Source organism: Girardinichthys multiradiatus, chromosome X (assembly GCF_021462225.1).
Source record: "Girardinichthys multiradiatus isolate DD_20200921_A chromosome X, DD_fGirMul_XY1, whole genome shotgun sequence".
Classification (NCBI taxonomy): Eukaryota; Metazoa; Chordata; class Actinopteri; order Cyprinodontiformes; family Goodeidae; genus Girardinichthys; species Girardinichthys multiradiatus.
This window is the reverse complement of record NC_061817.1, coordinates 2,726,751-2,740,136: the sequence shown is the minus strand read 5'-3', so window position 1 is coordinate 2,740,136 and position 13,386 is coordinate 2,726,751. Positions and strand designations below refer to the sequence as shown.

The following is a 13,386-nucleotide window of genomic DNA, read 5'->3' as shown; positions in this document are numbered from 1 at the left end:
AGCGCAACATCTTGACCTCCGCGTAGACCCGGCGTTTTTTCTCCAGCGCTGGTGAAAAATCCCCAACAAACAGACATATGCAACTCCCAGACACCGAGCGCTTTGCATGATCAGCTGTTTATCCGAGTAGTCATGGAGACGATTGTAGATCACTGTCGGTCTGTCGGTGACGGGGCGATGTTGAGCTGGGCTACGGTGGCACCACTTTGATCCGATCATTCTTCACTGTCAAATGTAAGATTTTTGGAGACCATGTCTCAAAGAAGTCTTTGGCGTTGTCTCCCTCTCTGCGCTCTGGTGGATAAATAATCTTTATGTTATTACGTCTGGATTGGTTTTTCTGATCCTAGAGCCGAGCGGTGGCTTCCCTCTGCTCGGCTTCCACCTGCTCTAGCCTCGCTGATAGCTGGGTAGTAAGGTCCTCCGTGTTGGAGGTCTTTATTCGACCTCGCCCATTCCGTTTTTTAAGTCTCTCCCCGTCTCACATATGGAGGTGACTGATTTTATGATCTGATCCTGTTTAGCATCAATGTTAGCGCTAAGGTTCGCAAAGACCTCCTCGCTTATTTTTGTCGCTAGGTGGTCAATGTTGTCGCCTTCCGCCATATTGTCCACGCTTTGGGTCCTTAACTCCTTCTGTGAGAGTTTCGAGGATTGGGACGCAGAACTCCTTTTTGTTCGCCGTCATCCCCCAAATATCTTGCAAAGACATAACACTCTGGATTTTATGTTTTCTGCCAAGTTTATGTATCTCTGATATGTCCGAAATGTTATAAGCTCCATGGGGCTCGCTCTCGCACTCCTACTCTCTTTGCATCACATGACCTCCCCCAAAAATCCATTATATTTAACCTGGAACTCATTTTTATGTCTTGAAAATAGAACGCTCTCAACGAGAAAAGGAAAAGCTCACTTTAATGGAAAGGTGACCCCCCTACCCTACTTCCACAGAGGCTTGTCAGAGCTGGCAGGCAGTCAGGGTGCCATGCCCTGGCAAAAACATTCCTCCTACTAACAGGCACAAACATATAGACACACGCTGTTTATTACACTATTCTTCTCTGCAGGAAAGACAACAGTAACTGATAAACATCCCAAAAACTTGGTTTAGGTGTAACATATATTAGCAAATAATAAGGTACCTGATAATATAGCATAGAAAGATTGTATTTGCTTCTGCATCATTTATTAATTCCAATTTATTTATTCTATGATATTAATTTGTTAGTTTTGTTTTTACATAGCTAAGCAGGAAACAATACCAATGGGAATTTAAAATCTTTTGATTTCACTTTCCTGAACGAGACAGGTTGCAGCTGAACTGGTTTCGAACGAGGTGAAAGACATAAGTTGAGGGGTAGCTCACATTAAGAAAGATCATAAAGGAAACAGGAACTTACCTCCCACTGCAGGTGAGGTGGAATGTTTCTGATCTGCAATTTTCTGGTCCTGTTGGAGGAAGAAGACACAAATGAGAAAACTTTAATATTTAACAGGGAAAGAAGGTTGTTAGAAGAAAAAAGGTGAAGAAAGTCAAGCTAGACTTTGTCTTAAATGCTACTAAGATCCCCAAAACTTCCGTTAGTTTTCTTTTTATGTGATCTCAAAACCAACTTTATTTATGAAAACGTCCTCCGTTTGGTCAGATACAACTTACACATCAGCACTATGCATGACAACCCAATGACCGCATTTCTAAACTATGACAAAAACACAAAAATCACTGCTGGTCGTTAATGTTTATATGAAAGAGAGAATCACCATCCTGAAAGTCAAAGCTGGTGTTAAAAATAGAAAAGGACAGCAGGTTTGTGACACAGCACATATTCAAATGTAAGGCATGTTGTTTTCTTATCAATCCAGCTCATTCTTGAGCTGTTTCCATGGTTCCAGCCTATACCATAAGCAGTGAGCCAGCAGGTGGTAAAGGTAGGGGTCAAGCAAGTTATTTGATGGTCACCAGGCGACTGATGGTGTCCAAAGGCATGGGGGAGGATGAAGACTAACTATACGTGTATATGGTGTCATTAAATATATGAAAGCTTTAATGTGGATGGCGGTAGTATCTCCGAGTCTTTTTTATCCAGGTTTGGTGGCAAAATCAGTCATATAGTGTAGAAATATAGCCACAACAACAGATTTTTCCATGGAGACTACCAGGTATTTTAAAAGGCACAAAGACTATTTATCTATGCGGACACCTCCTGGGAGTTTAGATGGCTTAAAGTATTTAGGAGGAGACATTCTGACGTGACTGGGGGTGGTCATTTCAACCTACTGATGCTCAGCTCGGTGTATGCATATTGTTCACGATGGATACAGTGGTAAAGATGGGGCAAGCAATTGATTTGAATTTCTTTTATCTTTTACAAAAGTGAACGAAACAAAATGAAACAGTTCTATTACAACAGATAAATAACTTATTCTATGCTATTTTAAACAACTTTTAGTTTTCTGTTAGGAAATATCCATGCAATGGATGAAACAGCCCTCTTGAAACTGCAGACTCAGAACCGTGTTCCTCAGAATTAGGCCCACCTTGGTTGAGAATGTGTTATATGTTGAACACATGAGACAAGGCCTTAAAAACTGATCTTATTAATACCCAAACCCTTTCTCCTGCCAGAATTACACCCCTACATCAGTGCCAGGGTTAAAACTTCAGAGAGTCAAAGAATCAGCTATCACTCTACTGAATGGGAAAGAGGAGCCAGCCTACACATATAGGGCTGTTGTGTGAATCAGCATTCTTCCATTTGGTGCTTATACATATTTCCACACTGTGGGGCAATAAAGACTATTTCTATTCTATTCCAGTAGAAAGCAGTCAGACTGATTCACACCTAACTCTAAAACTGCTTGATTTGAGGCTCAACAAGAAGGCTTCAATGACAGCTTTTGATAGAACTCATACGCCATATAACTAACTGGAAGTTAGAGAAGAATACATGCTATTATATTAGCAATTAAGACATAAGTGTACACTGGGAAAACCAGAGACTTGTCATTTACATCAGAATCTATCCAGCAACCAAACAGAATTTTTCAAGACGTTTTACTGGGTTCAAAGGTACCACAGGGTTCAGCACCTAACTGGCCACAAAGCCAGATTTTAAAATGGGATCACAGTAACAGCAACTGCTGTGTAGGGGTTAAGCGCGCGACCATGTGCAGAGGCTATAGTCCTCGATGCGACTGTCCCGGGTTCGAGTCCCGGACCCGGCAACCTTTGCCGAATGTCTCCCCCTCTCTTTGCCCTCTTTCCTGTCTACCTACTGTTGAAAAATGAAAAAATAAAGGCCTTTAAGTGCCGCCTCACCGCATTATCTGGTGACGTATCACCACATAAGCATGTTTCTTAAAAATGTTTTGTAAAAATGTGATGCTCCACATGTGTCTAAAGGCATGTTCAGCTTCATCTTCTTATGAGACAAAGAACCATTGATGAAAAGCAGAGAACGCTTAGAAAATGAAAAGAGTGTGGTCCTCAAAGGGGATATGGAGGAGAGGAGAAAAAAGCCTTTACTTCACTGAGGAGTTAAAGGCCAAGGGTCAAAGCTTTTCAGGCAGGGGATGGGGAGTGAGAGTGGGGGTTGTAATAAGACCATCGGCTAAAGAAAGAAATGGAAAATCTTTCACCTTCATCTACCTCTTTCAAAACAGAAACTAAAATCAATACTGGGTGATCCATTCATAAACAGGCAGCACCAAGTACAGCTGCGAACGCAACCAAAATGCTTCAGGACAGCTTCCTTCACATCACCTTCAGATGTGGACAACCATCTGCATTAGTGTGCCAGTCTAAACCAAAATGTCCTGATACACAAAAAAGGACCACCCACTAACCTGATGTGAATCCCTTCAAGCAGAGTAATTACCTGGACACCACCGGACCGGATTCTAAAGATTGGAATCCGGTCCGGTGGTGCCATAAAATATTGGTTGCAATTATTGTTGATCACTCAGTGAGAGATTTAGCCTGAGTAAAACATAATAGAAACAGATAAAACTTGTGAAAAGGGGTAATTGCTTTAACTGTAGCAGCAGCAGAACAATATTACACAGTAAAGTGCAAGTACAAAAGTGCAACATTATTCAGAGATACAGGGGCTGGACAATGAAACTGAAACACCTGTCATTTTAGTGTGGGAGGTTTCATGGCTAAATTGGACCAGCCTGGTAGCCAGTCTTCATTGATTGCACATTGCACCAGTAAGAGCAGAGTGTGAAGGTTCAATTAGCAGGGTAAGAGCACAGTTTTGCTCAAAATATTGAAATGCACACAACATTATGGGTGACATACCAGAGTTCAAAAGAGGACAAATTGTTGGTGCACGTCTTGCTGGCGCATCTGTGACCAAGACAGCAAGTCTTTGTGATGTATCGAGAGCCACGGTATCCAGGGTAATGTCAGCATACCACCAAGAAGGACAAACTACATCCAACAGGATTAACTGTGGACACAAGAGGAAGCTGTACACCATACTAATAAATTATTGTGGTCTAAAACCAGGTGTTTCAGTTTCATTGTCCAACCCCTGTACGACAGTGCAGAATAGTTCGACAGTTCAGCAGCATGATGGTCCTCTGAGTATACTCCAACACCCTCGGCAGCATCTGTTTTTCTGCCACTGGGCAGCCTCAGTAACACACAGTGATGCAGGAGGTAAGGGTCCTCTCCACCACATGCCTATAGAAGAAGTTCATTATGTTGAACCCTAACCCCACCTTTTTCAACATCCTCAGGACAGCTGTTGTGTGCCTTTTTGATAATGCTTAAGGTACTGTCCAGTCAGATGCAGGTGTTGGAGATGTGAATGCCAAGGTATTTAAAGCTGGTAACCATCTCCAGTCGTGTGCCGTCGTTGGAGATACGACACCTGTTAGTCCACAATCATCTCCTTTGTTTAAAGTATAAGGTTTCTCTTCTTACACCACTATCTCTGCCCATCAATTACAGTGTCTTTATGTAGACTCAACCACACTGTTGATCAGCCCAACTACTGATGTATCATCTGCAAACTTCACTTTAGGATTGCTATCATGGTGGGCTTGGCAATTATGTCAGCAGTGTATAGAGCAGTGCAATGAGGAGACAGCGCTGGGGGGAGCCAGTGTTGCAGATGATGAGAGAAGATGTAAAGTTATTAATCCTTACAGTTTCTAGTGGATTATCAGACGCAGTCCTATGTGTGCAAGACAGGCCAGCAAACAGCCGTATGTTTTACTGCTGTGCTGTTTAGCAGGTTAAGATCATCAGTGTCTTTGTACAGACAGTGAGTTCTGTAAAGTCACATATTACTTTTACTCAAAAACCTTTTTATTGTATGTCCATTAATCTATTTTAACCTCATTAAACTTTTTGTAGTAAATCAATCCAAAAAGTATGACTTAATAGAATCTCAGTCATGTTATCTGAATATTGGCACAGTTCATGTGACTGAATGCATCGGTGACGTTACCTGTTGATGTTCTCTAGGTTGCTCAGCTGACAATCCACTGTGTGATGTAAAGTAGCTAACTGATCAAACCCCCAGTCGGTCGTGGCAGATGGCCGCTCACACTGAGCCTGGTTCTGCTGGAGGTTTCTTCCTGTTAAAAGGGAGTTTTTCCTCTCCACTGTCGCTACATGCATGCTCAGTATGAGGGATTGCAGCAAAGTCAACGCCAGTGACTGTCCACTGTCTCTACATGCTCATCCGGGAGGAGGGAATGCTGCAAGTCACTGACTGGATGCAATCTGCTGGGTTTCCTTAGATAGAAAAACTTTTTATCCAATTTGAATAAATAACTGAATCTGACTGAACTGTTCAATGATTAGGATTAATTGGAATGTATGTACCTGACTTTTGTGAAGTGCCTTGAGACAACATATGTTGTGAATTGGCGCTATATAAATAAACTGAATTGAATTGATCTGATTAATCAGGTTGAATTTTAATGGTAGGAATAAGTAGTCATCAGCCATAAATGGATTACATGGTAAATATAATCACATTACTTTTTTTAAGACATCACCATATTTGCAATAACTGCAAGACTTGTTTCTCTAGGAGGAGGAGTGAGAAAACCACCCAGCAGTCCCATAGTGTCCCATCTCATTGTGTGTATTCAGTAATGTCACAACAGGTAATTTCAGGAACTTTTCTTCAATACGGGCCAGCAATCATTCACACAGCAGAATATATTTTTTCAGAGGTATTCCATGAAAAAAAACATGTACTTGTGGCATGAGTGAGCAGACCTGAATGCATCCTAAATAAAGTTTGAAGAGTTAGTTCCCTTTTTCCAAGAGTTGGGTTATTTGTCTGCGAGGATGTTTATACAGTGACATGCCATTATGCTGCAGTTAACACAGTAGGATAAACCAGAATAATTCCAGTCCAACTGAGCACATCCTCATACACATCCAGCCTGTTGTCTTATCCGACTCTGTGGAGTTCTTAGATATTCCGTTCTGTCAGTTCAAAGTCAGTTGCTACGTCTGAGAAAGAAATGTATCAACCGGAGGTTACACAGAGAGAAACAAAGGTGCTCATTATGCCTACAAGTTCATCTGCCATCATTACCAGCTGCCATTACAAGACTAAACAATTAGAACACAGTTTGCTCTCAAATGTCCCCTGGTAGAAAGCAAGAGCTGGGGCCCGACGCAGGAGCACAGAAGTGCAGGGGCTTAATATTTTATAAGACCTATCTAGGCAGCATAAAAATGAAAGATGAATATTTTATTGCTATTGCTGCAGTGCATGGAGACAGAGGAAACCAAACAAGCCAACATGTATGCTAGCTGTGCTGCCATCTTAAAAGCCATTCATTAACCCTACAGCTAGTCTGGCCAAAGTAAAGGTAAGCAAGTATAAACCTCTTGGTTGGTTCTTACAATGTTGTAAACATTTTAAAATAGAATTTCAGATATATACTGCATGGCATATCAACAGGTTAGGTGAATTGGTCACTCTAAATTGCCCTGAGGTGAATGAATGAGTGTGTGCGTGATTGTTTGTGTGTTGCCCTGCGATGGACTGGCGACCTGTCCAGGGTGTACCCCGCCTCCCGCCCATAGACTGCTGGATATAGGCACCAGCTCCCCCGCGACCCACTATGGAATAAGCGGTACAAAATGACTGACTGACTGGCATATCAACATAAATGACATATCACACAGATTCATAAAAAAACTTTACTTGATAAAAAACTGTTCCATGTTGAAAACTTCAGCTGTGTGTGTATCACAACGGCAAACAGGAGTGTTCCTGCAGGTTCACCATAAGGTCAGAAAAATCCTGAGAACTCAATTAGACTACACGCCTCAGCTAACGTGTTAAATGTTAAAATTTATGACGGGACAAAATAAATGAACAAGTTTGAACGGTTTGCCCAATAGCATCTTAATTTCTCGCAGAACAAAACAAGTTTTCTCTGGACAAACCACAATACTTCTGGAAAAATTTTGCTTGAGCAGCCAAGACACAAGGCTGCACGGTGGCGCAGTTGGTAGCACTGTTGCCTTGCAGCAAGAAGGTCCTGGGTTCGATTCCCGACCGGGGGTCTTTCTGCATGGAGTTTGCATGTTCTCCCCGTGCATGTGTGGGTTCTCACCGGGTACTCCGGCTTCCTCCCACAGTCCAAAGACATGCCTGTTAGGTTAATTGGTAGCTCTAAATTGCCCTTAGGTGTATGAATGAGTGTGTGCATGGTTGTTTGTGTGTTGCCCTGCGATGGACTGGCGACCTGTCCAGGGTGTACCCTGCCTCTCGCCCATAGACTGCTGGAGATAGGCACCAGCTACCCCGTGACCCACTATGGAATAAGCGGTAGAAAATGACTGACTGACAGCCAAGACACAAGTGTAGAGGTGTGACCATATTGCATAGCAGAATTGGAGGGAAGCAGCAATTCAGCACAAACTCTGCATACCCCGTCTCAGCTTGTTTTAAAACTGCAGAAAGAAAGCTTCTAGCAGTCACCGAGTTGACTCGTGTGAGGTTGACCTGAGCATGACAGTAAATCTAGAAATTAAGCATTGTAAGAAAGAGTTTTAATGACAGACTGTTCACATGACAACATACTAAAAAGATACTGCTAATAAAGTTAGTTCTATAAATATTAAATCATAAGGTGGATTTTATTTTAATAACACTTTTGCATTCTGTTTTTTTAGTAATAAAATAAAAGTATAGAAAAACGTCATGAATTTGTCAATCAAAAGTTGCTTCCATCTGATTTTAAGACCTGGCAAAATTGTGAAGAATTTTTGAATATGTACTGATTTAGGAACCTTTATTTATTTTTATATACAATTTGAAGGTCTAAATATTAATAAAAAGGGGAATGAACTGAAATGACTGATAAGTAACTCATATGCAAGAACTCAAAAGCTGATGTCTGCTAAATGCCTTAAGCCATTGCTTTAAAAACACATTCAACATGTAAAGGGTTGAAACTTTTATTATTTCCATTTCGCTGGCTTGTTTCTGTCAGCTCTCCAACCCCTTCTGTTGACTGTTGTCCTCTTTCCTCAGTTGCTCTTGTTCATTACTTTGCAGGAGTTTTTCCTGTCCATATAATCTGGAAATGGATGCAACTTAAAAAAAAAAATGAAACAAAAAATGATGGGACATGAATGGACAACGGAAGAGTGGGGGAAAGAGTATGAGAGAGAGAATATTTCTGCCTTCTTATATATCTGAGGTGTGTTTTTGTGGTGAACAGGTGATCATGTTATGAACCAGTTATGAAACTTATGTCAAAATTGCACTGCAATTTACAACTCTTTGTATGCAAGTATGATTAAATGTAGGTGGAGTTAAATAGGCTCATCTGCAAATATATATATATATATATATTTTTTTTTTTTACATAAAATGCAAATTATGAAAGAAAATGGAATTTAAACAGTCTGGGGAACATGTTTAAGACACAGAGAGCTCAGTTCTGGAATTCATTAAGGCCAAAGGAGGGGTGGGGGTCCCATGGGTCTAAGTTCATGCTGTGTTCTACACCACCACCCAGCCTGTTTCATGCCTCCATTTTAAGGAGGAGAGGGTCTCCATTTTGAAAGGGGGCGGCTGACACAGCATTACAATTTAGGCTAAAACAGCATATTTGTCCCCAGATTAAATAAATCACACTATGTAACAGTCAATTGGAAGTTAAATTTGGAAGACTTTAGTAGTAAATTAGAGCTGCGGATTGGGAGGCCTTAGGACTACAAAGCATCGTGGGTCCAGAGGCACGTGCTGCACGAAATTTCTCCAACTGAACCTGTGACGTCGTGGTGTGACGTGATTAGACTATTTTCTACACATTAACAACCCATGAATGATCGATGTATGAATGATCAACTCGTAAAACCCAGCGCCTTATAGCGGTTACGCCTGCTCCTTCCTTTCGCCATTTTGCGCTCTTGTAGACACGAACTGACGGAATAACTGCAGGGCCACGGGAAAGCATGGAGGTGTTTCTAATGATCTCAAACATGAAGACCAGGTGGAATAAATGGGGATAGATCGTGCTATATGCATCACTACTCGGTCAGGAGGTTACAGACCGGGTCAGAAGGCTTTAACCGAAGCAGAATCATAAATATTGTATTATTTGTTTTAAAAAATTATAACAAAACCATACGCCGATAAACCACGTAAATAATGCGGACGAACAGCGTACGGTAGAATGGCGCGATTATGACCTAATCTTCTGAAAAGCAACACCACCTCCTTTCTCCCCCCTCCAGCTCATGTTCACACACAGGATACATACATGTGGGGGTGAGCATACAGCCATTTTGAGCAGGCAACGCCCATTTACGACAAGAGTGGATTATCACGTGACGTGGGCACTTCTCCAGAAAAAATAGCAGAAAAGGAATGGTGTTGAAACGCACACAACCAAAACTACAAGAACAATGGGCCATGTAGGCATCACAGATTGTTCGAACCTGCCTCCCCACAGCTTAATATATGAACTACCCAGAGACGTCACTCTGATACGTTCATTGGCTTTAGATTGCATTGAATGGAGAAGGTGTGCAAATACAAGTCTACTGAATCTAGAGGGATTATAGGTAGATCCACGGAATCAAGAAGAAACACGCAGTTAGGAGATCCTGTGCAAAAACACCACAATGTGTACAGTTAGCACACGGCCAAATTCTGTCTCCAATTAAAGCAATAAGTACACGCCGTCACAATATAAGGAGCAAACCCATTTCTCCAACATCGCTCCGCGAGTGCCTGCCTGTCTGAATACCTGCTGCTGTTCGCGCGCACCGTGAAGAGCACAGGAGCGCGCCTCTCCATTCAGAAAGTGCGCCTAAACTGCTCAGAGCGGAGGAAGAAGGAACGATTCAATACCTGAAAAATGGTTCCACGGCAGAAGGGATGTTGTGGGGGAAATAAATATTCTTTCTCGGAGTCAAACGTGTCTTGGTTCGCTGGGAGCCCGTCTATCACTCACCCTATGATCCGAACCCTGGGGATACCCCTACATGTCAGTAAAGAAAAAAAAATACGAGGTTTCGTGGAAATAGGAACTCATATCACATGGTATATAACCGCTGTAGTCCTTTCTTTAGTCCTCTTTGTGTAACATAAAATGGTACTACTTTTAGCTGTACAGTATTTCAGTTTAATGTTGGAACCTATAGATAAGCGTCTTCCTTTAGCTTGGTCTTGGCCTAAAAGAAAGAAAATAAACTAAATGTAGAACGCTACGAATTATTTGTAAAATACGCTAATGGGAGTCTTTCTTTAAAGAGAATCGAATCACATTACTTTTAGAGTAAGAAACAAATAAGTTTTAACTGAATAAACTGCAACATTACGAACGTATTAACAGTTTTATACTAAAAATCTTTTTCTTAACTTGCTCAAATTTCTTAATTTAGATTTTGTTTGCAATTAAATGTGTCTGAATCCAACTACAAAAAACACCACAAACACCGAAAGGCAAAGCCAGCAGAGTAAGGAGGGGAAAATTCATTCTTTTATTAAAACATAGAAGAACTAATAAGATTAAAAGTCACTATGATAAATATAACATTAAGATAAGAAAACTCTAATCTAGAATTACTAATGGGATTACAAAAAAACAAGCTTGGTTTTCCATCAAAAGGCGAGATTCTGAATAATAGAAATGTGTTTTGCTCACATTAATTTTCACAATAAATTGCAATCATTACATATCATTTTGCCTGGTGCTTTATGTGCACAAATATGAACATAAAGTCTAAACCTATTTCTTTACATTTAGAAATCATGCATTAAACATTTGAGAAAAATCTAAACAAACAATGCAATCAACATGTCTAAATAACCAAGAAGGTGGCAGAAAACTAAATAAAAGATTTTGTTTGCTTAATTAGCAGCATCTTACTTTAAACACCTGACAGGCTCAGTTATGTAGCAGAATTCCATGGAGAAAGTTTGGAAAATTTGAGTCTATCAGAAAATATCTGCAAAGCCAGTTTGAAGCTCAGAATCATAAATAAAACTGTTTTTCTTCATTCCATTTTCTTTTCATATAACGTTAATGTTTATCATAATTTTTGGTGCCGATTTCGCTGCAAGACAGTTTTAAATATCGAAGTTTTTTAATAATGCTACCTTATCAAAAAAAGAAAAAATTTAAACTGAACGGGCATGTATAAACAGTGGTTTGTATATTTAAGGATATTTATAGTATTACTTATTAGTAAAAAGTCACCTTTAATGGATAAATACAATTATTAATTACATTATTATTTTTTTTTTTTAAGTGAAATTTGGTTGAATTTCCAGAATAATTTATCTGAAATGTGACCACTAGCACTTCAATCATTTGAAAGTTAAAAGATTTTTCCCCCTTTATCCTCAACATTTCTCATCTGCCTCTTTGGTTGGATCAAACCAAGCTGAGATGAGGACCCAAAACCTCGGCATCAAACGGCGGAGTGGAACGAAGAAAGCGCTTACTGCCTGAAACGAGAGCGCATGTGTGTGAGAGCAGCCGTAGCTTTGCTGTTTGTGAGAAAGGGGCGGGGCAACAACAGCCAATAGAAAAGCAGCACGGAGAGGGGCCCGTCCTCTGTCTACACATCCACTCCAAATGCCTCACCTCATTGGATCTCATGAAGCGATTGCAGGATCGACCAGCAGAGGGCCAACCGAGTCACTGCGTGTCCGTGCTCCACACTGGGCTGCTCAGCCTTCAGCCGCTGCAGTGTTTAAATCCTACATTTTCGGGCCTCAGTTTATCACAAGCAGGGCATGTGAACTCTAAAGAGGAGATACAGTCAACTTAATAAGGTATTCCTGTGGAAATAAATACGGTTAAATATAGTCTAAACTCTTGTGTCCTCTTTTTTCACATCTAATGAGTGCTGTAGTGTTACACTGTAGCAAAAGGTGGAATATGATGGTCTCTGTGGGTTTCTGCATTCCATCTGCCCAACCTTTGGAGCACTGTGTCAATCTTTTGCCTTTCAACGTCAGGAGTATTTGACCACAAATATCTGCAAATTTAAACATAAATAACCTTGCATGATATTTGCTAAAAAGAGTCTGAAGAGTTTTTTTCTCTGCAGGTTTCATACGTAACATTTTTATATCAAGCTTGTGGAAGCTGCAAACAACTCATTGATCTGCTCCTAAACCATGCCCATAACCATTTCATTATACTGACATCTACTGTAAGAACAAAAAGTTTGAAATAAAATCAATTTAAATAAATATAATTAAAGTAAATTGCAGTAAATGCAAAGATGTTGACTACATAAATATGAATCATATTTATCTGAAAGAATTCCTTCACACAGACACAAAGTTCTGCATGTTCACAAATGCATTAATTTTAGTAATTTTGCATGTTTGTGAAGTTTATTCTGGACAGACATAGGAGGAAAAAAACATCACACAGCTACAGCAACAGAAAGCTTAGCTGACAAACATGCCTGCATAATTTTGGTTACACACTAACAGCTATAAACTAACAGTTCCGTTACTAGCTTAAATAATTCTAACTGTAAAGGTAATTAAGTATTGTGCTTAAAGTCACCTTCACTACATTTATTTTTCAAGAAGATTAAAGATGACATTTTTACATAAGACAAGTTACAAATTGATTACATTTTCTATTTATTTATTCACTAACTGCTTATTCAAACTAATATATCATAATTATATCAAACTAAGCCTCTCTTATTACATGACCAAGCTCTGACTTGGATGAATATTTTCAGTCACAAGGGAGGCTAAGATTATGAGAGAAGGCCTTTTGTTTAGGAGTAATTGGGCCTTCATTTTCCACAGCGCTCTGCTCCTACAAACTGAACTCTCTATAACACCTGAAGGCGCCATTCCACATTATTAAAATATATTCGATACAGACTGGAGATTTTGGGGGGGT

General features: G+C 40.2%; 1 protein-coding gene across 1 annotated transcript in view; it reads right to left on the bottom strand.

Annotated features, from left to right (window-relative positions):
• The window catches only part of LOC124862840 (insulin-like growth factor 2 mRNA-binding protein 1), a 60,174-nt gene that overhangs the window by 27,747 nt on the left and 19,041 nt on the right, over window positions 1-13,386 (bottom strand). The window contains exon 3 of the mRNA XM_047357004.1: window positions 1,401-1,449. Within this exon, the coding sequence (XP_047212960.1) occupies window positions 1,401-1,449 (49 nt within the window). The remainder of the gene's footprint in view (window positions 1-1,400; window positions 1,450-13,386) is intronic.